The sequence below is a fragment of the Sus scrofa genome, chromosome 1, assembly GCF_000003025.6.
Source record: "Sus scrofa isolate TJ Tabasco breed Duroc chromosome 1, Sscrofa11.1, whole genome shotgun sequence".
NCBI lineage: Eukaryota > Metazoa > Chordata > Mammalia > Artiodactyla > Suidae > Sus > Sus scrofa.
Window position 1 is genome coordinate 158,692,772 of NC_010443.5, and position 25,302 is coordinate 158,718,073.

At 38.3% G+C, this 25,302-nt stretch overlaps 1 protein-coding gene across 1 annotated transcript in view; it reads right to left on the bottom strand.

Moving 5' to 3' along the window:
* PHLPP1 (PH domain and leucine rich repeat protein phosphatase 1) overlaps nt 1-25,302 on the bottom strand; it is a 220,834-nt gene that overhangs the window by 49,962 nt on the left and 145,570 nt on the right. Inside the window, exons 5-10 of the mRNA XM_021099624.1 lie at nt 17,077-17,223; nt 15,969-16,199; nt 10,312-10,514; nt 7,854-7,914; nt 5,245-5,340; nt 1,034-1,189 (exon numbers count right to left, since the gene is read on the bottom strand). Of these exons, the coding sequence (XP_020955283.1) occupies nt 1,034-1,189; nt 5,245-5,340; nt 7,854-7,914; nt 10,312-10,514; nt 15,969-16,199; nt 17,077-17,223 (894 nt within the window). The remainder of the gene's footprint in view (nt 1-1,033; nt 1,190-5,244; nt 5,341-7,853; nt 7,915-10,311; nt 10,515-15,968; nt 16,200-17,076; nt 17,224-25,302) is intronic.

Consider the following 25,302-nt stretch of genomic DNA (forward strand, 5'->3'; position numbering starts at 1 on the left):
ATAAGCACCAGGAGCCTGGAGACACATTGACGTTTACGTAATTCAGTTTAGGAGAGTTCCTAAATCGCTATTTCACCCAGGAAAAATTGCACATGCTGAAATACACCTCAAATTTATTTTTTAAGGCAAAAAGATCCACCATGCTTTCTTTCTCATAGAGAAGCACAAAATTAAACTTAACTCTCTTGTTTTTACCATGAGGTATAGTAAAAGTTAGATCCCTCTTACTGGCTCTAAAGTTATGGGCACTCACTAACACTCACTAAAATAAACATTTGCAGAGATCAACACAGTTCAGGCCACCAGGCTACAGAGCATTTTAGTACAATGCACAAGGGTTCTGAAGCAAACAAGATGTTCCAGAATAATTTAACAGTCAGTTACTTAAAACTTTCTTTAAAGAAAGTTCTACATGTGGTAACTCTTCCCAGAAAGGAGATTTCACTTAATGTTTAAACTAACCTCCCCTTCAGAGCAAAACAATTTCTTAAAATACTTAGTGAACCAGTTATTTAGAAAAATTCTGTTTGTTCAAAAGGAAAATAGTTTAAATGCAGGGGTGAAACCTTGGTAAAGATAAGAAAAACTGGTCAAAATAACCCACAAAAACCAAAGCAGAACTCTAGGAAAATCTCTCTCTGTTGGCCAAAGTCATAAATATATGAAAGCAAGAATGGAGAACGCTAAGATAATTAAACTAAGCCTGGAGCAGCCTGCACAAGTTTTGACCAAACAGCAAATTGTTCATCCTCGTTTTATATGGACACCCACCTCCAAAAGCACATGCTTACGAACAACTCAACCAACTTAAGGAATCAACATGAAGGCAGAGGAGAAATCAAGAAAGACTCCAGGACATTCGGGCCTCTATCCCCTACAAAATGGTGAGAAGTGGCTGACAATACCATTTCCTCATAGATAGACAGATAATCACAGAGTCCATACAAATGGTCTCCTATCACATAAGACGAGAATGCTAAGGAGGGGCCGTTTTACAAATCGATGACCAACCAAAACACAAATGCGGCTTTACCTGTCGGCCTTCATCAGAAGGTTGGGTGGCAGCTCCAGGAGCTGGTTGTGTTGTACATCCAAGACCTCCACTGAGGTTCTTTCCAGCCTTTCAGGAAGCCTCGTCAGCTGGTTGTGTCCTGCCAGTAGTTTCCGGAGACTACTATTACAAAATAAGCTGTGCAAACAGGGACAGAGACAGAAGGAAACTTACTTAGAGCCCATTTGGGATGAGGTTTTAAGAATAAATAGGAGCAGGAAAAGACTTAAAGTCATCTCAACAAGAAACTTAAATTCATTCAGAGCAACTGCAAATAAATTTAACATAAGCTCAAAGTTGGAGCTGTTCATATTACAATGCTTTCTTTTCTTTAAAAAAAAAAAGAGGGTGGGAAAGACTATGAAAAGGAATACTTAACAAAGCAGTTTTACTTAGTAAAAAAGATAAATGAGTTTCATAGAAGATACTGAAGGGAGCAGCCTGGTCTCATTAAGATTCACAAGGCAGAGACTGCAGGCTTCTCGAGGCAGGGCTTTTACATCCCACATTGCCCTGGAACGCAGGGCATTTTACCCACAGTAGGTTCTGAACAAATGCAGTTGAGCAATCTTTTCCTACAGGATCAACATTCAATAAGGATTCTTCTGTTCAATTAAACTCTTACAAATGCCAACTGAGAAAATGTTAGATTTTCCTCAGCTGCATTTCACAATAATTATTTCTCTCTTTCCTCACTTCCCGAAGTCTGTATATTTGTTTTCTCTTGTTTAATCCTTGACTAAAGTAGAGACTCCCTCCCAAAGAGAAGAGAATGCACTTTATGCAGTATTTTCTTTTGAGCTTTAAAAGAGCTGCTGGGAAGCATTGACTGTGTTTCTTCTACGGGTTATCAAAACTGCAATAAATGATTAATATGCGTTAATCTAATGTAAATCTGCTTTATGATCACTTGAGGCCTCAACAGTGGTGAGGAAAAGCAGGTCCTGGGTTAAAAACAGAAATCTGGGGAGTGTGGGAAAGTGAAATTATAATTTGCATCTGGATCACTCTGGAATGTGAATTTATTTACACTGCGTCAATGAGGAGGCTTTCTCACTAACTCCTGTTTTGCATCATTCTGACTTTACTTACTGATGTCCGAAATAGTTAAAAATCACTCTACATTACAGCCTTAACTTTACTCACTTTAAGTATCAAAACTAGATCCTTTGCTCACAAAGACACTAGCAACTTATCTCGATGCTGTGACACCATGGACCACCATTAAAGATACCTGACATGCCTGACTTGCAGATTTAGATATCAGTATGAAAAGACAGATTGTTCAGGATTGTCATTCAGTCACAATTATCACAGGGGACAGTCTCTGTAAGCTCACTTCAACCCAATAATTTGGGACTTGGTCCACCAATTTTACTGTCTTGCTGGGTCTGGGGTACAATTTAGAAATCCCAGAGAGTAGAATTGGATTATTTATTATATACACACACACACACTTTACCCTTAAATAAATGTATAACTGAAAGACAGGTAACAAAATCTACACCTTCATTTTTCCATATAGGAAAGCAGATTTGATAACTATAGGTTGAGTATTAAATGCTATGACTGGATTTAGTCAATTCTTCTGGATACTAAGCATTAAAATAATTACAAGTAGCTTCTTTTTCCTTTCAATACATTTCCACTTCTAAATGTTACTTTTTGTTTTGTCAAACACTTCACACATATCACTCAGACAAAGCTTGAATGTTAAATCAACTTCTAATGAACCACTGTCTTGGTCTGGATATTAAATCAATGATAGGGCTGCAACTAAACAACACTATAAATAAGAAAACAACAGTATTGTTTTTGTCTCGTGTAAAAAACACACACAAAAACAAACACTTTAAAATGTGACAATAAAGCATTTGGATTTGCTTTGAATAAGCATTTGTTTAGATCCCCCAAAGCCTGTACTAATGCAGAGCAAATCAAAGATTAATTAACTCTGGGGAAAACTGGATAAAATATCAGTTGTATTTATTTGTTGATTTATTTATACAATATCTTTGTTGTAGCCTACAGTGACACAGAGGCCTTAGGAGCTGACATGCTCATGTCTGTTAAATTGAGGAGGTCAGAGTGAGGAAGAGACAAACAGAAAGATTACAGTAAAAGGTTCTTTTCAACAAATTTTTTCCCCCTTAGTGGTCGCCTGTTTTCATTTTTGCTGTTTGTCTTCTAAAAGGGTCTCTTCTCTCTCTCTCTCTTTCCCCCTCCATCCCTCCCCTTCTCTGTCTCTCACACACACACACACAAAATGCTGTCCACAGGGCACACTGCCAAAGTCTTTTTGATAATGGTAATGGGCCGTACTGGATCACCTAAATGCTCACTCGACATAAAACTCTAAAGCAAGAAGCATTTTCAAATGGATTGAATTTACAGGTATAACATATGGCTGTGGAACAAAGTAAAATTAATTGAGTTTTCCAGGGATTGAAAATGTAACTCGGATTTCTCTATGAAAGCTGTACTCTAACACAGTGTTATCCAACAGAAATATCATGCAAACCACATAAGTAATTTAAAAAATTTTAGTAACTACATTTAAAAACTGAAAAGAAATAGGTGAATTAATTTTTTCTTTTTCTTTTGAGGGCTGCACCTGTGGTATGTGGAAGTTCCCAGGCTAGGGGTCTAATCAGAGCTGCAGCTGCTGGCCTATACCACGGACACAACAATGCCAGATCCAGGCCTCATCTGTGACCTATACCACAGTTCACGGCAACAATGGATCCCTAATCAACAGAGCGGGGCCAGTGATCGAACCTGCATCCTCATGGATGCTAGTTGGGTTTGTTACCACTGAACCATGACGGGAACTCCCTGAATTAATTCTTATAGTACTTTTTATTTGACCAATATATTCAAAATATTATTTAATATGTAATTAATATCCAAAATTATTGAGATATTTTGCATCCAGTGTAGATTTTATACTTTAGCACTTTTCAATTAGGAATAGTCACACTTTAAGTATTCAATAGCTCCTTGACTAATGGCTAGTGTCCATCATACAGCAGAGCTGAAATCTGACCCATTTACTAGGCTTACCAAGCATGTGTATTTCATGATCCCTGACTGTTACTAGAGAACAGAGGAACATGATCATAAACTTTTAAGGATCACGCACCTGAAGTAAATGTTTACTCCAAAACAGTCATATATTTCTACAATTTGTTCATCGACACTTTTGACTATATACAGTTAAAAACGAATGACTTTCTCTGTTCGGTGATTAACGAAGAATAGTGGAAATATACAGGTCTGGGTTGAGGCAGCTGCTAGGCATAAATGATTATTTAAATGTAAATTAATTAATGTTAAATAAAATTTAAAACTGAGTTCCTCAGTCACACTGTCCACATTTCATGTGCTCAACAGTCAAATATGGCTGGTGGAGAGCACAGCGGACAGCACCAACACAGACCGTTTCAATCGCCACAGAAAGTTCTACAGGACAGCGGTGGGATAGACTATTCCTTTGGCTATTAACTGCATGGCTAGTCACTCACAGTCCAAAAACATTTATGCCACAATCAGGAAACTTGAAGATACTTCTCTGTATCTATTGACACTAGACATCCTCATGTGGCTGTTTCATAAATCTTGACATTAAGGTGAAAATTATGAAATAAAAATAACAACATATTAAGAGAGAGAAAAGAAGCAAAGAGAAGTTCTTTAACCTTCTACCTCACAAATTTCATGCCAAGAAAACCAGAATCTAGTTTGCTTTTTCCGGCTTAATAATCTAATAATCTTTCTTTTTTTTTTCTTTTCAAAATTATGTCGGAGAAAACCAAAAATTATTTGTGGGTAAGGCAGACATGTTAAGTCAAGGGACAGAATTGAAGATTCTGAAAGAATTAAGATTACAGAGGTGAACCAATCAATCACATTGTTTGTCACATCTCCGAACATTTCTTTTGGCTTATTTGAAAATTTCCACCAAACATCAACTCCCGCACAGCTCTGCAAGATCTGGCTGAGAGTCAAAGCCTAATTCCACTCATCACTGCATGACGGAGTGTTTGACTTGAAGACACCACAAGAGGGAAAAGATACTAAGGTTTTAAAATAAATTCTTTCAGGGTTCACAATAACAAGTTAAACACCAAATCAGCCATTTTTTCAACTGCTCATCTAATTTGAGATTCTCTAACTGAATTTGTAATACTCACCTTGCAGGAAGCTCACATATTTGATTATGGCCAATATCCAAAACTTCTAGCTTTCGGCCTTCACATACCCATTCAGGCACGTTTTCTAAGCGGTTCCTAGGTGTAAGAATATAAATTTTTTTTCTTTGATTGGAATTTGGCCTAAAATATGGTTCAAAAGTCAAAATAATGTCATAGAATAAAGCTTCAAATGATTATAAATCAGAAGGATATGTGAAGCAAGAGGAATATGATAAGGAGTAAGAAATAAAGAAAAAGCAGGAAATGACACGGTCGCATCATTTGCATTAGATCTAAAGTCTAAAAAAAAGGGCTAGTACCCAGAATTACTATGCTGAAATGTCTATAAACCCATGTAAGTTTAGGGAAAAGATGTCTTCTCAGAAAACAAGCAAATACACATATACATATATATACTTCCAGTCAAATAATCAAATGATATAAAATAGTTTTATTTTCCAATTTGCATTTTACCCTTAACATGAAAAAATTTTCCCAACTCCAGAAGGTATCCTGAGAGCAGAGCATGGACAAATGGAAAAAAATGGCAGCAGTGAAAAGATATACTGACCTATTCAATTACTTGAAAATATTTACTCAGGCATTAGATAGTAATTATAATTCCCAGAAACAAACTAAACTAATGGCAACTTTAATTATTAAGTGAATTAACTACTTCTTAGGTAAATCTACTACATTGAATGTCTCCTTAGTCACAGATGATTAGCTTTTTACCTTCTTTTTAAAATATGTGAAATGACCAGGCACAAAAAAGTCTAAAATGATATGTATGCCATGCCTACAATTCTTTAAAAACAGATAAACAAGTCTGTGAAATGCATGATAAGTGGAACAAGGATTATATTACAGTAAAAGTTTTTGCTATTGTATCAACTTTTCAATTAAAGTATAGAAAAGGCATTATTTTCTCTTCAGTGATTATATAGGTATACACGGTTCTGGCTTTGAAGCTCTGCAGATTAATGCAATTACTTTATTTTAGAGTAATTAACCCTGAAACATCTCAACAAGATAGGAGCATGAAAGTTACCCCTCAGTATAAGCCTCAATATATAGCAATAAAACTTCTCTAAGCGATAAAATAACCTGGAACTTTGAACTTGAGGAGCTCCAAGAACCTAGTGATACTACAAGGAGTGACAGCTCAGTTCCTTTGGGTAATAAAAATACTCACACATGAGGAGAGGAAATACCCAGGGCTATGCGAGGGGAAGCTGAGGTTTTTCTAAGAGAAAGTCCTACAGTTTGGAAGGTGGATGAGGCAGAGCATGTCATAGTGAAGATTTTTGGACATGAGAGTTACAAAAAAAGATAAATAGCATTTAAGTGCAGAATTCAGGAACAAGCACAACATGAGCTTCCAATTCAGTCTCACTTAGGGGCTTCAATGGAAACATTTAACAATTACATCCTGGAAATACAAGAAAAATAGATTCGATCTATGGCTAATTCTTGGAATAAATCTGTCCAAGATATTTGTATGCACCCATGTATGCAAACCTTACTCCTGTAACTCGTATTTAAGTGCTGAAGATAACAAAATCCAAGGCTTACAGAAGAAAAAAAAAAAAAAGAACTTAATCAGGTAGTATTTGACTTGAAGTTCGTTAAACAAAACCATCTAATATGAATTTAGTAGGAAATGTATGTAGCACTACTCAGATAAATTCCTAATAAAATTTTAATTGTAATAATTCTTACTTCACATACTTAACATAATTATAATTGAGAATATTACTAAAATATCTAGTTTTGTGCACTTTTATGACTAAAGGCAAACTTTGCACCTGACAAATTATGAAGCAATTGTATTAGATTTTACTGAATTGAGTTAACAATTGTTATGCTGAAAGAGTCACATATTCCCATGAATGAGGTTGTTCAGAAAAGTCTGGGTTATTACCTCTGGAATTATATTAAAAGTAAGTTTCAATTTACTGTATTGAGATTAATGTCAAATTTGTGCAAATACATGCTTTGGGCCTTCAGGAAAAAGTCTACTATCATATTTGTGGGTACCAGAGTAAATATGACACACAGCAATAATGAATCTGTATAAAAGGTGAGATGGTCAGGCTACTGGCACAAGAGCTGAGAACAGTGGGAGGGCTGTAAGGAAGTCCTACTTTTGGCAGTCTTGGCCACCACTTCTTAAGGGTTCTTGACAAGGAGGAATATGTGCAAAAAGGGGCAAAAATCAAAGAAATACAGCACAATATATATTTCTAATGAAATTAACATCATTTCATGGAAAGATACGAAGATATAGTTAATATAATGAAAGAAATACTGGACCTTCCAGCTAAATGACCCTCAACTGACTACTCTTTCCAAGCACAAGCCTGGCATTCAAATTGGTGTGTCCACTTCAACTCCTTGATTCTTCCGGTGTAAAACTAGAGTATACAAATGTAGTACATATTTTAACTGACAGATATTTACATACATTTTCAGAGGATAAGTAAACACTATTGAGTTTAATTTATATATTTCAAGATACATAAAAAGTCCTTATGCCTAAGTACAGACAGAAGCATCTAAATAATTTTCAAGCAGACCTTTGAGTGCCCTAGAATTTGGCTTCTTACCTTGAAACATCCATATAGGATAGATAATTCGGAACTGGGTAAACATCGAGTTGGACAAGCTCTAGGAGGCAGAAAAAAAATTACCATTCAAGTGACACAGAGACTCTTTTTATACGTAGAATATCATTACTGTGGTTTATTGTCTATTGTTTGTTTAGGTTAGGAAGTACAATACATCCATTTGTTCAACATTGAAACTACAGGAAAAGTACAGAGAACTTCTAATTTAATCACAAGACCTTATTCAGAGACTGAATAAATCACTCATTCTACTTTCCTACCTCCTTCCCATCCACTTACTGTGGCACTCCTCTTGTTATGTATGCTAAGTTTGATCTGCAAGATTAACTATATGAATACTGTGGCCTTTCCCCCCCCCCCCCAAACATTCAGAGTTCCTTCCATAAAACCAAATGTATCCTGGCTTTTACCTTTTTCACTCTTGGCACAGCACTCCTGAGGGTCACAAATCTGAAAGTCCTTCCTCAAAATGCATGAAACGTGATACCACTGCCCACCTAGGGCTTTATTTCTCAGAGATAGTAGTTTGAAGATGTCTTTCTGCTTCTCTAAATACTTAGCAAGTGTTTCACAGGTCCAGCTTCTATCTGGTTGCCTACTCTGGCCCCAGCTAACTGTGAGGGTTCGGGAAGTCTACTTTTGGTGGCAGATCGCTTCTCTTTTCTAGTTTCCTTACTTCCATGGTTTCAGGTACTACCCCTGAGGAGAGTCTTAAATCAACATCTGTAGTCCTGACTGCAAATTCCTACAAGTGCACATGGAAAGCACTTCATTAATCTGGGTTAGTGGAAGAGGGGATTAGTCCACTCGTCTCCCATGAATGCACTCTGCACGCTACTTTCATGTTAACATTCTTAAACCATCATTTCCATCACATGCTTCCTCCACATAGGAATCTCCACTGGTGGAGTTCCCGTCGTGGCGCAGTGGTTAACGAATCCGACTAGGACCCACGAAGTTGCGGGTTTGGTCCCTGCCCTTGCTCGGTGGGTTAACTATCCGGTGTTGCTGTGAGCTTTGGTGTAGGTTGCAGATGCGGCTCGGATCCCTTGTTGCTGTGGCTCTGGCGTAGGCCAGGGGCTACAGCTCCAATTCGTCCCCTAGCCTGGGAACCTCCATATGCCACGGGAGCGGCCCAAAGAAATAGCAAAAAGACAAAAAGACAAAAAAAAAAAAGAATCTCCACTGGTTCTCTGTAACTGACTGGACTAGCTTCAGACCTTTATCATCTGACTCCAAGCCATGCTTCTTGGAAGTACTTCTTACCACTTTCCAGTAGGCACCTATGAGTTCAGAATTCCTCATCTTCTACCATCTGCCCACCAAACCACATTCAGATATGTTCCTCTTCAACACCCACCTCATGCCTCCTGGCTATCCAAATCCTATAACCCTCTGTGACCTGGAGCTATCTGCGGTTTGGTTTGTTTCTCCAGGGAGAAGACAGTAAACTCATTAAAAAAAAACAAAAAACAAAAAACAAATCTATCCTTTAGAATTCTTGCACTATATATAAAACGAAGGCTTGATAAACATTTGCTCAGCTTGTGGTAGTAAATACCTGTTTCCATTCAGTTGTCTGATGGGAGGGAACTGAAGTCTTAAATAAAATAATTATTTACTTATTTTATTTTACTTGATAGTAGTTCATTTTTTTTTTTTTTTTTTTTTTACTCTTCCCTTTTTAGAACTGCCATGATTTTCAAATTCTAAGAAGGAGATTTTTTTAAAAGGGCCAAGCCTGCGGCATATGGAAGTTCCCAGGCTAGGGGTTGAATCAGAGCTACAGCTGCCGGCCTATGCCACAGCCACCACCACACAGGATCTAAGCAGTGTCTGTGACCTACACCACAGCTCACGGCAATGCTGGATCTTTAACCCACTTAATTAGGCCAGGGATTGAACCCATATCCTCAAGGATACTAGTTAGGTTCTTAACCCACTGAGCCACAATGGGAACTTCAGGAAGATCTTATTAAATGAGTAAGACTTGCTCTGTGATGTCTCTGTGGGTATATAATTTAGGTTTCTTTTAAGGTGAGTTCAGTTGCTGCTGGAGTGTGAAATCTGAGACCTGAATGAAGTCCCTAACAGACCTCCCTTTCACTTTCACTCTCCAGATTTACTATCTTAACAAGGTGGCCCAATAGTTCACCTCCCTCCGCCCTGCTCTGTCCTTGAAGCAGAAGAGCAAAATCACAGGTGGGAATAACCTAACTAAATATCACAATACGAGAAAAACAAGATAGGAACTATAAAATCATCTTTTTGATTTCTTTAAATACCAAACCAACATTCTTCTGTGATGATTTTTATGTAGCAAAATTTGACACTTTTACTAAATGAGGAAAGCAAAATCAAAGTGAGGCAGAGATGATGGCACTGAGTAAATTCTTGGAATCAAAAGAGAAACTTTGTTGTGATCTGTGTTACATACCATTAGAAGAGGCATAGAGTGCTTTTAGGAAATAGCCACAGATGTTTAATGTCACCAGTTGATTCCTTTCACAGTGTAAAACTTCAATATTGTTGAAAACCATAGCATCCAGATCACCAAGCTTATTGTCACGCAAATCAAGCTGAGTGACATGAGGGAGAAAGTCCACTTCATCTGCTATTAGCTTCCTAATTAGGTTCAGTCTTGAGAGGAAAAGGACACAAATAGAAACTATAATTCACTGCAAAGCTATAAATAAATAACCACACCCTAATATGGTGACTAACGAGAAGGACTCAAGTCTCATTATAATCACAGTCCTCCATGAATTCTTTAATCTCTGTATCTGGCTTCTTTAACTGGCCAGATTCTCTAGCTATTTCTAGCTACAAATCCATGAGATCTTAACCTTGACAATATATTCTGAAACACAATTTAGACTATTAAGGCTAGAAGAGAAACATGCATACTGATTTTACTTTAGTTCATTTCAAGAGTAAAAAGAAAAAAATCATTTAATCATTTATTTTCAAAGAATGTGGTTGAAAGAACACAAGACACAAAAGTCAGAATAACCCACTAAGCACACTACAAGCACACTGAATATTTGAGGAAGGAAGAGAGGGTAAGTTAGCAGGTCAATACGCAGTGGTAAAGGACAGAAAAACTTTGGGAAAAAACTGAACGGGAGCCACATATGCACCAGATACGTGTGCAAATATATCTGAATTTTCAGCTGGGGGACCAAGGATTAATTCCCAAACTATCTCCATCTATTAATACTAGTTGAAAGAGCAAAGTGCAGAAACCACTGAAATTTTGCATGTAGGATTCACTAAGAAATTCTAAAACAAAGGACAACAATGAGGATCAACAAGTTCAGAGTAGAGCAGGGCACAGGGAAACACTGACAGTCTCAGTCATGAGAACTAGTTAGCAAAAAGACTGACGTTGCCATGAATGAGCTGCCAAGACAGTAAGTAGTAATGGGGACTAGGAATCAATATAATGAAAACACCTCTAGCTTCAAAATGGAGAAAGAGATGAAAATCTCAACTCCATGTTTGCTATGCTATGTCCAAATCCTTTACAAACAAACAAACAAGAAGCTTCTACTTCTCATTACAAAGCCAACAGAGTGCTGAGATCATACATTTGGTTAGAAGAGTATTACTACGAAGGCTAGAGCTTAGAAAAAGCCAAGTGTTCTCTGCAGTGATGTTCTGTCCTTTGAAAAAATAAAATAAAATGATGTAACTAAGTTTTTAATAGCAGTATCATAAAGCCACTGAAATACAAGGGTGAGTGACAAGATGGCAACAAGCCAGGATTTGTCAACCTGTAAGAACAGCATATGGCCTCTTCAAATGTCCCCAAGGAGAATTTTTTTTTCCTCCTTCTCTTTTCTATTCTAGGTTGTAAGATTAAAAAACTGGCCTCAACCCAGCAATTTGCCTATTTCCAAATGCTCACTAGATTACTAGAATATGTACACAGAACAAAAACAAAAAGAAAAACAAATCTCATTTTGGATATAAGAAGCTACAGGAATTGAAAAAATGTTCCATATTCTCCCTAATCTACACTTTAAATTATCTTCATGTGGCACTATCACTTTCCCAATTGTATTAACACTAACATAATTAAAGGGCTGGTTTAATGAGGAAATGGAAGAATATCTATAATGAAAGGGAGGTTATTCCCATTTTTCACTTTAAATTGCCAGGTCTTACCAGGATGCAAAAACCAAAAGTTTTCAGGCTCACATAATAATACAACTATTTAGGATGAACTTTAAAAGAGGAAAAAGGTAGTGAAAATTTCCTTCCAATAACCTCCTCTAACACAGGCATTTTGTTTATTTCATAAACACTCCCAAGCACTAATGTGCAAGCAGACAGTGTGAAAATGGTCTAGCTCCACTCTGCCACTCAACACTGCATATATGACCTTAAGCAAGTCACTCAAGTCTCCATTAAGTCTAATTCTAACCTGCAAAATGGGGATGACACCTTCTGTGTCCTACGAGGCAGCTGAGAATATGAAATGATGTAGGTGTTGGTGATTTGCAAACGAGAAAAGGCCGCAGTGGTGATGATGACGACGATGACCTATGGCTTTGTGTCAATGAGACATGAATAAAAAAGGTGTCTGTCAACAGATTTAGTAGTTTAGTAAGGAAAATCATATATGCTCCAAAATAGGAAGTATAAAGATACAAGTATGTGATACATGTCATAAATGATGTATAAAATACAGAGGATTTCCATCCTCTGTATTTTATAAAGACGCTATAAAAGCAGCAGCATCTCATGTGAATCCTAAGGGCAGGCAGAAGTCAACAGATGTAACTGGGAGAAGAAAGCAGCCCATGAGGAAGAGCAGAATGGCATCTGGACTGGAGAGAGGAGCCACAGGGTGAGTTTCAGGCATGAGCATAGGAGTCCCGCAGAAGCACAGGGTACATGAGAGGAGTGAGAGTATGACTACAAAGGTGGATTAGTCAATTAATATTCACCAAGTACTGTGCCTACAGAGCAGTAGCACTGGGGACTCCAGGATAAATAAGAACAGTGCTTCTCAAGCAGTGCTTCTCAATCTAGGATGAAGGACCTATTTTCTAAACTTCTAATCCATCACAGACTGAGGTGCAGTCATATGCACACACCAGGACACAGCTCCCCACACAAATGGCTCATCTTTGCCAGTTTGCCACCTCCCACACCAGTCTATTTCGTGTACAATAAGGTGAGTCTGCTTAAAGGAGTCTACTTGGATAGTGTGGCAAAGTCAAGTCATTATATGTTTCTAGGATATTCACTTCTATACATATCTTGTTGTAGAAAAGGTGCAAGCAGTTGGCTTGCTAGCATAGGTTGGGGGACCACACTCTGAGCAGCTCTGAGCTAGAGCCTGATCCTCAAGAGACTCACAGGCTGGTGTGCTGAAACCAGATACGAGAGCTTGAATGTCTTGAACTGGAGACCTGAAGGCTCTAAGCAAGACTGTGCTTGCCATTACAGGCTGTACAATGGAAGCAGACAGCTCAGCTAGGAGACAATAGCAGCAATGAAAAGAAAAACGAAGGGACAAAAAAGTAAAACTAGTGTGAAAGAAGAACTGATGAATCTGGTGGCAGACTAGATATGGGGTCAAAAAGTTTGTGGCTGGATAACCAATGAAGTAGTGTTGATATCAGCAAACACAGGAATCCAGGGGAAAGAACTGGTTGAATAAAGAGGAAATTAAACTCTGCTCCACGTGCAATCTGGATGAGTGTGTCAAGAAGAGAAAGTACGGTAAAATTATCCTGCTGGCAGCTGAAGTGGAATTAATTACAAGAAGAGAAATAAGGATTAGAGAAAGATTGAGTAATATTTAACATGGAGATAAAAGGTAAATGATAAAGTCCTGAGTACAAACAACAGCCATCAAGGCAGAAAACAAAGAGAAGCGACCAAGGAGAAAGACGTGGGTCACATCCATACTTTGCACACAGAAGAGGAAGAGGAATTATTATTATTAACCTGATGTAATATTTCCATCTGAAGGACTGATTAAAAAGTCAATCAATAAAATCAGCCCTCTGCTTATAGAAACCAAGTGAAATTCCCCTTAAATCATTTCACTAGCTTCAATTTAAAATATTAGGCAGAATTATAAGCAAATCTGACCAGATTTCTATCCCCTCAGTTCAGTGGTCTAGAGGGAGGCTTGACATTCAACATCTACAGTGTGCAAAAGCCTATTCTAGTATTTAAATATCCTGTAACTGATCTCATCTAAAAGGATCCAATTAGAACTAGAAATGTCAAGAATTTACAAAGCTCTTAATAAGAACAGTTATTCCCAAACCTATTAGATTGATCTTGTTTGCAATCTAATTCATATCAAGAAAAATGATGCCTTCTTATATGAAGCAAGTAATTCATAGGTCCTCTCCTGCTTGTTACCTGAGGTCAATACAACCATCATTGTACCTCTGAGAGGCTGAATTTAAAAAGGGCTCAAATTCTTGAATATGAAGGTTTTTCTAAACCCAGGTGACTCAAAGGCAAATAATAATAACAATTTAGAAAGTTAACAAGACAAAGTGTTCAGTTCCCTTTCCTGTGACATTCCCAAAAGTTTTCAAAGCACTAATAGACTCTGAACTAAGAGTTCTAGGTCTGCAAACTGCTAACACTTCCCCAGGTGCAAAAGGCTTGATTCCTTTAGAGTGAGGAAAGCTAAAGCCAATCAATTCTCTGTGGGACTGGAATGAATGGGTTCCCTGGGCCAAACCACAAGAATGGAGATGAAAAGGAAGCAAAAGGTGATGCTACTTTATACTGACAAAATTTGACAGGCCCGAGTGAGGGTCTGGAGTTATCACCAGAGAGGAAAGCAGGTAGTAAAGTAAGGAAAGAACCACCAAATGAGGAGATGAAAAGATGCCAAGAATGGCAGCTGAGCAGGGTCCATGAGTAGATGAGAGTTCTCATTTGGTAATAATAACAATATGTAACACTCACTGGGGGTGGGAGGCATTTATTCCTTACAGAACTCTACAAATTAGGCTCTGTTATGAACTCTAATTTAGAGGTGAGAACATAGCTGCACAGAGAAGTGAAATATCTCATCCAACATTTAACGGGGTCATCACTCCCTGAGTAATGAAGAAGTCAGTTTGGTTGAAAAGGTATCAAAACGGGCAATATTAAGGCTTAAGCACAATATATGGCTTTGCAGGAACTCAAGCCCATGATAGGTTCTTGTTTTTTCCTTAACAAAGAGAAATTCTGGCTGGCTTCCTCCTCGTGTACCGGTTCTTTGTGCATTAGAAAGCAAACTGGACTTTACACACTAAGGGATGATTACTAGGCATCTGTGATGTAGCAAGGATTGCGTCAGTGGTTCTCAGTTGGAGTTTAGTGTGATCAGCATTCACAATGCAGGCTCCCTGATCTTGCAAGGGATAGGAGGTTACAGCCAAAGTTGGTCCTAACAAGAGATTATGAGTTTTATATATTTTTGTAAAGAACAAGTAAACTAAGGGCAGAGCCATCTGGACAGAGAAAGAAAATTAAAATAAGTTAAATAATAAATTTAATGAATACATTATATTAAATTAAGGAAGCCAAGGAAATCAAAAAGAATTAAGAGAGATGCTCTGTGATGTCAATTGCCTCAAGCCACAGAAAAGGAGGACGAAGTCTAGGCCATACCACCCTGAACGCACCTGATCTTGTCTGATTTCAGAGGCTAAGCAGAGCTGGGCCTGGTTAGTACTTAGATGGGAGAAAAGGAAGACTAAGAAAAATAGCCACTTTGCTTTCAATGATAAGGTTTTCATCCACCATAAACAGCTCTCCCTGACTCAATAGCCCTATTGATTCATGCTAATTAAAACTGAGCTCAAATTTGCAAAACCAGCCAAGACCTTCAAGATAATGGTCACTCTCCACTAAGAAAAAAATTTTAAACAAGTTTCAGGTATGAGCAGACCCTACTATTAATCATTATTCTTCCCTCTGGGCAAAAACAGAAAAGTGGGCCCTGATGGCAACTAACTAGCCTGCTTGCCTTGACAGAAGAATGCCACCAAAAGGGCTATAACCTACCCCCCAAATATAAGCCAGCCACTCAAATGGGGTATATTTCTTTAAAATGATTACCTTAGGTCCACATGTTTAATGTGAGGCATTTTTCGTAAAGCCTGTAGCCTAAGAGTCTCCATACAGTTTCCAGACATACAAAGCTTATCCACAGCAGTCAATTTCTCCAATACCTCCGGAATGTCAGTGAATTCATTGAAAGAAAGACCAAGATAACTAAGCTGATGTATGTTCTCCAACTCAGCAGGAAGAGTCTGAAGAAAGTTTCCATCCAACAAAAATGTCTGTAAGCTATTAAAGAAAACATAAGCATTATAAAGAAAATGTGTAAATTTTACATTTTTGTTATTAACATACGGGTTCCATAAGTAGAGATCATATTACTAGAAAAAGAAAACACAGTATCCTTCACAAAATGCTAAGGGCAGGGCCTGAGGCAGTAACACACCAGAGAGAAAAGATGAGATAAGCATCTTAATCTTTTATTAAAAATGAAAATTATGACCAATTTTCTCAGCTTGGATAGGCATAGATAGGAAAAATGCTAGCTGACTGCAATGTGAATCAGCCCAAATATCCATCTCTCATTGTCATTAAAAAAATTAAGCTTCTAGGAGATCCCATTGTGGCTCAGTGGTTATCGAATCTGACTAGGAACCATGAGGTTGCGGGTTCAATCCATGGCCTTGCTCAGTGGGTTAAGAATCCGGTGTTGCCGTGAGCTGTGGAGTAGGTTGCAGACGCGGCTCAGATTCTTTCTTGCTGTGGCTCTGGCATAGGCTGGCGGCTACAGCTCTGATTAGACCCCTAGCCTGGGAACCTCCATATGCTGCAGGAGCGGCCCTAGAAATGGCAAAAAGACAAAAAAAATAAATAAAAAAATAAATAAAAAATAAACTTCTAAGTCTTAGAATTCAACATAACTCAGAAAATGAGAAAGTAACCCCTCTGCTCATATTTATACACATTCATCTGCAGGGCAGTTCTAAACCAGGACACTGAATTTTTTATAAGATTCTGAAGTATAGGAGCTCATAAAGGAACTCTACACAAGAGCATGATCTCTATAGTTGGGGCCAAGGTTTATAAGACCAACATAAGAACGATCCCAGTGCAGCTCCTGGGGGGCTTCTGAGGGATGCTCTGCAGTGGGGTTCAAAGTACCTACTTGTGCATGACTCCGACGGCGGCTGGCACTGTTTGCAGGGCATTGCAGGACACATTCAGCTCGGCCAGGGTTGGAATATTGCAGACTGCTAATGGGAAGTCCCCTAAATGATTATTGGAAAGGTTAAGACTCTTCAACTTGGTGAACCTATTATAATAAAACAAAACAAAAGGAAAGAAAAGATAAATGTCATATAGGCAAAACATTAACGTGATTTTTGTACAGCCTTAGAGACAATCTAGCTGAACTCTAATTCAGCTGAGCAGAAAATGGAGCCCATAGAGGGTAAGGGAACACAGCAGGTCTGGAGTGCACATCTTCAGGCTCTAAGGCCAGTGTTATACCTAAAATATAAACATTATATTTAAAAACAGACATCACTCTGAAACAAAGTGGAATATTTGAGGAGGTGAGTTTGCCAGAGTGCATTTCTTAGCTTCACCTTAATCAACACACGTGTGAGTGATACCAGAGAGGAAAGAAAAGAACACAGATGTAGTTCTTTGGAATTTTTGTTATCCCAGGCAAGTTAAGAACTTTTCTGCTTCACTTCTCTCAAGTCAAAACCTGAAATAATAAATACTTGACAGTTTATCACAACCCCACTCTCTCTAAGGTAAACGGTTTTGTGTTCCAAACTGGAGAACCAATGACCACTCGTCAATCTCAGTCCAACACATGATCCTGCTAACCACACACCCTTCCTGGAAAAGCTCTTCTCATCTCACTCTAACCACATTTTCCTCACCTCGCCTCTTCCTAGTTCTCTCCAAACCTTTTCTCCCTGTTTCCCTCTTTTTCCTTCCTCATCTCCTCTTGCCTACCCAATGGTTAGATATTCCTCCCAGACTTGTTCTTTATCAGTTTCTTTTCTCTCTTTACATTGTTTTCCTTGGAAACCATGTGACTGCTGCATGGACAACTTTCTCGAGCCCATCATCACACACCATCTCCTCTCTTGACCTACCCTACAACATTTCCAGTCCAAAATTGAACTTACCATCTTTATCCCAGACCAGCACTTCCTCCTATTCTATTTTTGCTAATGGCTCTTTCATTTTCTCAGTTGTCCAAGCAATTAAAGCAATTCAAGAAGTCATCTGTAACATCGAGGGCACTTCTCTGTGCATTCTTTTTTTCTTCTTCTGCTTTTTAGGGCCACACCCACGGCATATCGAGGTTCCCAGGCTATGGGTCCAATAGGAGCTATAGCTGCTGGCATACACCACAGCCACAGCAACATCAGATCTGAGCTGCGTCTGCAACCTATACCACAGCTCACAGCAACACTGCATCCTTAACCCACTCAGCGAGGCCAAGGATCGAACCTGTAACCTCATGGTTCCTAGTCAGATTTGTTTCCACTGCGCCAAGATGGGAACTCCCTCTGTGCATTCTTACAGTGGGCCCACTGCCAACCTCTACACATTTTCTATTTGAGATGAGAATCAGATTAGTTATTGCATTATGCCATTTTTTTTAAACTGGCCAAGCCTATATACCAGGCAATATACACTATACCCAGAATAGCCATACACATCTTAAAAATAAACCCAATTCAATCTAATCAGTATTTTAAAAAACTGCCATGTGACATCTTTGTTGAATTCTATAATACAAAATTGTAAAGCTTTGTTCTAAATAGCCATATACATTTTATCCTAAATAGAAAGCTAACACTGTATCTATTTGACAGGTTGACAGATGCTTTCCTGGATGACAGAATATAGATCTAATAGAATTTTAAATTAAAAAAAAAAATTTAAGGGGAGTTCCCGTTGTGGCGCAGTGGTTAACGAATCCGACTAGGAACCATGAGGTTGCGGGTTTGGTCCCAGCCCTTGCTCAGTGGGTTAACGATCAGGCGTTGCCATGAGCTGTGGTGCAGGTCGCAGACGCGGCTCGGATCCCGCGTTGCTGTGGTTCTGGCGTAGGCCAGTGGCTACAGCTCGGATTCGACCCCTAGCCTGGGAACCTCCATATGCCGTGGGAGCGGCCCAAGAAATAACAAAAAAAAGACAAAATAAAATAAAATAAAATAAAAAATAATTATAAAAAAAATTTAAGAACTACTGTTAAACCTGAATTATCATTTTAAAACTTGTTTTGATATAACACAAGGAACTATATCCAATATTCTGTGATAACTTACATGGGAAAAGAATCTGAAAAAAATGGGTACGTATATACGTATAACTGAATCACGTGATGTACAACAAAAATTATCACAAACTGTAAATCAACTATACTTCAATAAAACTTAAAAAGAGAAAAAGAAAAATTGTTTTATATTTTTATCATTTGATCCATTAGTCCTTCTTAAAACAAAGAATGCTTATCCTTTATTCTGATCATCTATGATCTATCCAACACAAGCTTGAATCATAGGCTATTTGTCCTAGCCTAGGGGTTCTCCAAATATAGTTGGGGGACCCTGGAATAGGTTCTTGAGATCCTTTCAGGAGATTCCCAAGGTGAAATCTATTTTCTTAACAATCTGTCATTTGCCTTTTGTTACTCTTATTTTTTCCAAGTGTTCAGTAGAGATTTCCAGATGCTACATGTCTTTGTGATAGCACACCCGATTAGAAGCAGAAACAGACATGAGAATCCAACTATATTCTATTAAGCTAGGTGTTAAAAGAATTGCTAAAATATAAAACAATGACATTCTTCTCCCTACTTTTTTGTTTTTTAGAAGATATTTTTTCACAAAAAAGTGTTGACATGTTAACAAGAATTGGGTTGTTTTTCTAAATGAATTACTATATATTAAAATATTTCTTAGTTTAAATTTCTAATACAGTAAATGTCAATAGTTTAATTCACAGAAATAAAAACTGCTCAGAGTCCTCAATTGTTCTTGTGTGTGTGCTTTTTAGGGCCACACCCATGGCATATGGAGGAGGTTCCCAGGCGAGGGGTCAAATTGGAGCTACAGCTGCTGGCCTACAACAGCAATGCTGGATCCTTAACCCACTAATCGAGGCCAGGGACGGAACCCACAACCTCATGGTTCCTAGTCAGATTCGTTTCCCCTGAGCCATGACAGGAACTCCAGAGTCCTCGATTCTTGAGAGTTTAAAGGAGTCCTGAAATAGGGCTGCCAGATAAAATACAGGACAACCAGTTAAATCTGTATTTCAGACAAACAACAAATAATTTTTTAGTATGTCTCCAATGCGACATGGGACATATTTGTGCTAATAGACATATATATATATATATATATATATATATACGTGCACACATACAAACATATTCTTTGCTTTTCTGAAATTCAAATTTAACCAGATGCTTTTTTTTCTTCTAAATCTAGTAACTCTATCCTGAAATACATAAAAACTGCTGTTCTAGTCCAAACAAAAACAGCACCCTACTTTCTAGATTTGTTTCTTCATTTGGCAGAACTGGCCACTGTTTTAAAATATGCATTCAATTAAACTGAACTTTAAAAAATAAGTTCTTCTAGGAAGGGAAAAACCCTTAGACGTTATCTAACACAAGACAAAAAGAAAGTGGAAGCATATGGCTTTTGTTAAAGTATCTGTCAAAACAGGGGGAAAAAAGATATATTCATCTATGCAAACAAATTTACTAGGACCACACCACACCTAAGAAGAAAGGAAAGCAGTAGCGAGCTGAATGATTAAAGGGAGTTGACAAGCTTAACTAAAAGAAGGAAAAAAAAACAAAAAACAAACAAACAAACAAAAAACCTCTTAATAAGCACAGGCCAAATGCTGTACTCCTTTCCCCTAGAGCTGTACTGTCTGGTACAACATCACTAGACTCAGGTGGCTACTGAGCACCTGAAATGGGGCTAGTCCAAATTGACATGTAATTAATTATAATCAATTGACTATAAAATATACACTGGATGTCAAAGACTTAGTACAAAAAAGGGTATAAACTTTTTTAGAACTCATAATTTCGACTGATATATTCAATTAAATAAGATACATCATTAAAATTAATTTCACCTGCATCTTTTAATGTGGCTACCAGAAAATTTAAGAGTACTCATGTGGCTTGCATTATATTTCCATTACAGAAGCACTCTCTCCATACTAAAAGCAAGCAGGATCCTGGAATTCCCTGCCCAAGTGACATCAGATCTGATTTCAGTGCTTGTGTGGGCCTCTTCCCTGCGCCCACCCTCCCATAACTTATGCACTCACAGGCCCCAGGAGTGAGCAGAGCTGGGACACACAGGCTGTGTGCTCACAGTCCTGCAGGAAGAGGCACAGATAAAGCTGGAGATGGGAAAAGAAGAGATTCGTGCCACTGAGCCAGCTTTCTCTGTGCTGCCATATCCAGTGCGAATCCAAGGGGTCTGAGGATTCTCAATTTGAATCTAGAGGTCATTATAAAAATATATTTGTCAAGACAGGAGGAGAGGATGTATTTTATTTAACAGTTCATTAGCTTAAATATAACTTAAGTATTTAGATAAGTAGCAGAGGGCCTTCATTTATACTTTTTCCCTAGACCACATATTTAAAGGATGATTCTGATTTATAAGTATCTTAAGTTTCTCTCACTCCTTCTCCACCTCCTTTGTACTTAGCCCTGCACAGCCCATCCCCCAAATTCTTCCCAGAAAAGAACACAGTGTTCAGCAGACTTGTTTAGCAAACAAAGCATGGATTGTTTCTGAGAAGTCCAGTTCTTGATCAGAACACATTAAAACTCATCTGCTTTGGAAAATCCAACCCTTAGCCTTCTTAGAGGTTCACTTTTTCTTTATGTATGTGGAAAGGAGTCAAATTACAGGCGTCTGCCAATTAAAACACCCCTTCCTAGAAAAATAAGAGTAAGGTCCACCTAGAATCCACTTCACTCTGGTCTTAAAATGGATGAAACAGATACCAGAAGGCAATATTTAAGTTGAGTGATAAGAGATCAAAGTGGGAAGTGGATGACCTTTCCTACTTTTACCTTCATTCAAAAAGAATGCAAAGGAGAGTCAGGTGACAGAAGTCTCTATGTCTCCTACAAAATAAGGGACCTTTTAGCTCTGTCATGCTAACAGGTGAGGCAGAAAAGCTATCCAATGTGCACAGACCCAGATTCTAAAATAAAGCTTGGCTGGCTTTGGGAAAATGCATATTTGGTGAAATTTTTTTTTTGTCTTTTGTCTTTTGAGGGCCACACCCGAGGCATATGGAGGTTCTCAGGCTAGGGGTCTAACTGGAGCTACAGCTGCTGGCCTACGCCAGAGCCACAGCAACATCAGATCCAAGCCGTGTCTGCAACCTAAACCACAGCTCATGGCAACGCCAGATCCTTAACCCACTGAGCAAGGCCAGGGATTGAACCGGCAACCTCATGGTTCATAGTCGGATTCATTTCCGTTGCGCCGACAGGAACTCCAGGTGAAATATTTTTAAAAATTTTATTTTTAAAATTAATTTTACAGTTCTTAAACCTTAAGATGAAGTTACATTATATTCACTCAGGCTACAGATATTTCCTCACAGCTATTCAATATAGGTAAGTCAAAGAGAATCAGAGCATCACAAAATTTAAAGTGAATAAAAATTATTTTAATGATGATTGCAATAATTACAGCTGTCAATTCAGCAGTAACAAGAAATTATTCTTTTGAAAATGATTCTTTTTGATGCTTTAGAAACTAAGGACAAGAAACGGTGTGTTTGGGTTTTTTGGTGTTTTTTTTTTTTTTTTTTCCTTCCTTTTTTGTCCATGCCTGCAACATGTGGAAATTCCCAGGCGAGGGACTGAGCCCACACCACAGCAGTGATCAGAGCTGCTGCAGTGACAGTGCCAGATCCTTAACTTGCTGCACCACAAGGGAATTCCAGGGTGGTTTGTTTTTTAAAAAAACACCTATTATAGGTATGCACACATACTCAGTGCCAAGGCTAAAGAAAGTTGCTTAAAGTGGATATATCTTCCTTGTTTCTCAGGGTTAATAAAAGTGAGAATAGAAGGGGCCTTTCTTTTCCCAAGTTCATAGACAAACCAGGCTCAGAGAAATTGTTTACTATCACATCCAACTTGAATCTACTGCCTTTCAATATCAGTACTACTTTTCTTTTACTACATTTTATTAGAGAGTTAAATGTAAATAAATATCAATTACTAATAATTCTAAATCAAAGGTCAAAGAACAGCCTCAGGGTAGTGTGTGGAAAGCATTCCTTTTTTACTTTCACTTCTCCCTATAGAGGGTGGCATTAATGGGCCTGGAGGACAATGAATATATTAAACACTATGTACATTTATCTTCAAACAAATTCAGGCATAGCCGGGCTCTCCCAAACTACTCAACAACCTAAAAAGACTGACTTCACTTTCCAGAGCAAAGAAAAGACATAAAACTCATGTTCATTTGTTCTATAACAGAGTTGGGAGGAGGAAAAGAACTCAACATTTATCTAGTCTAACAAAGAGAAATCCTAATTATTTCTTAAAATGAAGTCACACAGCACAGTATTATATTTAGCCAATGGCAGTGGCCACTGTGAGTGTTTAGAACTCATGTCTGACTTAATCCAAAGTTTCAGAGCACACTTCTTTTTTTTTATATCGGTGTCACAAAAGAGTATGTATCCACTAAATAACATCTGGTAATCTACAGAGACAAAAACCTTTAATTGTGTTAGATCGCAAAGAAACACTGAAGTCCCTTGCAAAACCAGGTATCCTGAGGGCCATTTAACAAAGTTCATGATTATTTGCAAAGGGTGGGAGCCTTGAGATGAGAGAAGGTCAGAAGTGGGGACAGTGGTGAAATGGAGTTGATAATATCACTGCTCTAAGAAAATACTGACATTTCTTCCATTCTACTGTACTTAACAGTATGAAACAAAAGTATAGGAGTTAAAGATACTCCACATAGACACAAAATGTGCTCAATTCCCCACGGGTTTGATCTATTAGTATTCATACCTTTTCCTTTCTTTCTCCAACTTCACAGCCATAACTAATTAACAGCAGAGCAGGAATAGCATACACCTTAAAGCTGCTCCTGAGGGAACAGCAAACATTAGTTTTGTCCTTGCACTTGCCTAGCTTCCCTTTTAATCTAAACAGCAGTATACCATGCTAACATACCATGGCCTACACTTAACTTCAAATGGATTTTTTTCCCTCAATCACTACATTTCCAGGCATAATCTTCCAAGCTACTCTCTGAAGTAAATCATTTAACTCAACAAAAAGGAAGAGCTCTTACTCTTTGCTCAAGAACCACATTCATTCATCCAACTTTCCTATCTCTATTATGTGGACATATATAGTTTTTAAAACAGATCCATCAGCTTATTTCATTCTGGCCTCTAAAGAAATGACTTGGGGGAGTTCCTGTCGTGGCCCAGTGGTTAACTAATCTGACTAGGAACCATGAGGTTGCGGGTTCGATCCCTGCCCTTGCTCAGTGGGTTAAGGATCCAGCGTTGCTGTGAGCTGTGGTGTAGGTTGCAGATCCTGCATTGCTGTGGCTCTGGTGTAGGCTGGTGGCTACAGCTCCTATTAGACCCCTAGCCTGGGAACCTCCATATGCCGCAGGAGCGGCCCAAGAAATGGCAAAAAGACCAAAAAAAAAAAAAGAAAAAAAAGAAAAAAAAGAAATGACTTGGGAGCAAGTGCTCCTTAAAAAATAAGCCACGGAGTTCCCGTCATGGCGCAGTGGTTAACGAATCCGACTAGGAACCATGAGGTTGCGGGTTCGGTCCCTGCCCTTGCTCAGTGGGTTAACGATCCGGTGTTGCCGTGAGCTGTGGTGTAGGTTGCAGACACGGCTCGGATCCTGCATTGCTGAGGCTCTGGTGTAGGCCGGTGGCTACAGCTCCGATTCGACCCCTAGCCTGGGCATCTCCATATGCCGTGGGAGCGGCCCAAGAAATAGCAAAAAGACAAAAAAAAAAAAAAAAAAAAAAGCCATGTTTTCTAAGGACAAGGAAGAAAAAGTAAATGTTCTAAGATATCATAGTTGAGAAAAATAAACACACATACGCCATCAATTCTCACACACATCACAGTTCTGGGCTTGCTTTGTCATGGTCATCGTGTTAATCTTTCCTCCTTTCCCAGCATTTATTATCCACTCAATTTATCTACACTCTAAAATTTATGTATGAGGTTCTTTTTGCATCTGAGTTAAAGGCAAATGCTATATATAGCTTTATACATTTAGGTTAGCAAAACCAAATAAATAGCATAATGACTATCTGGAGACATTAGCTTTAAATCCATCTA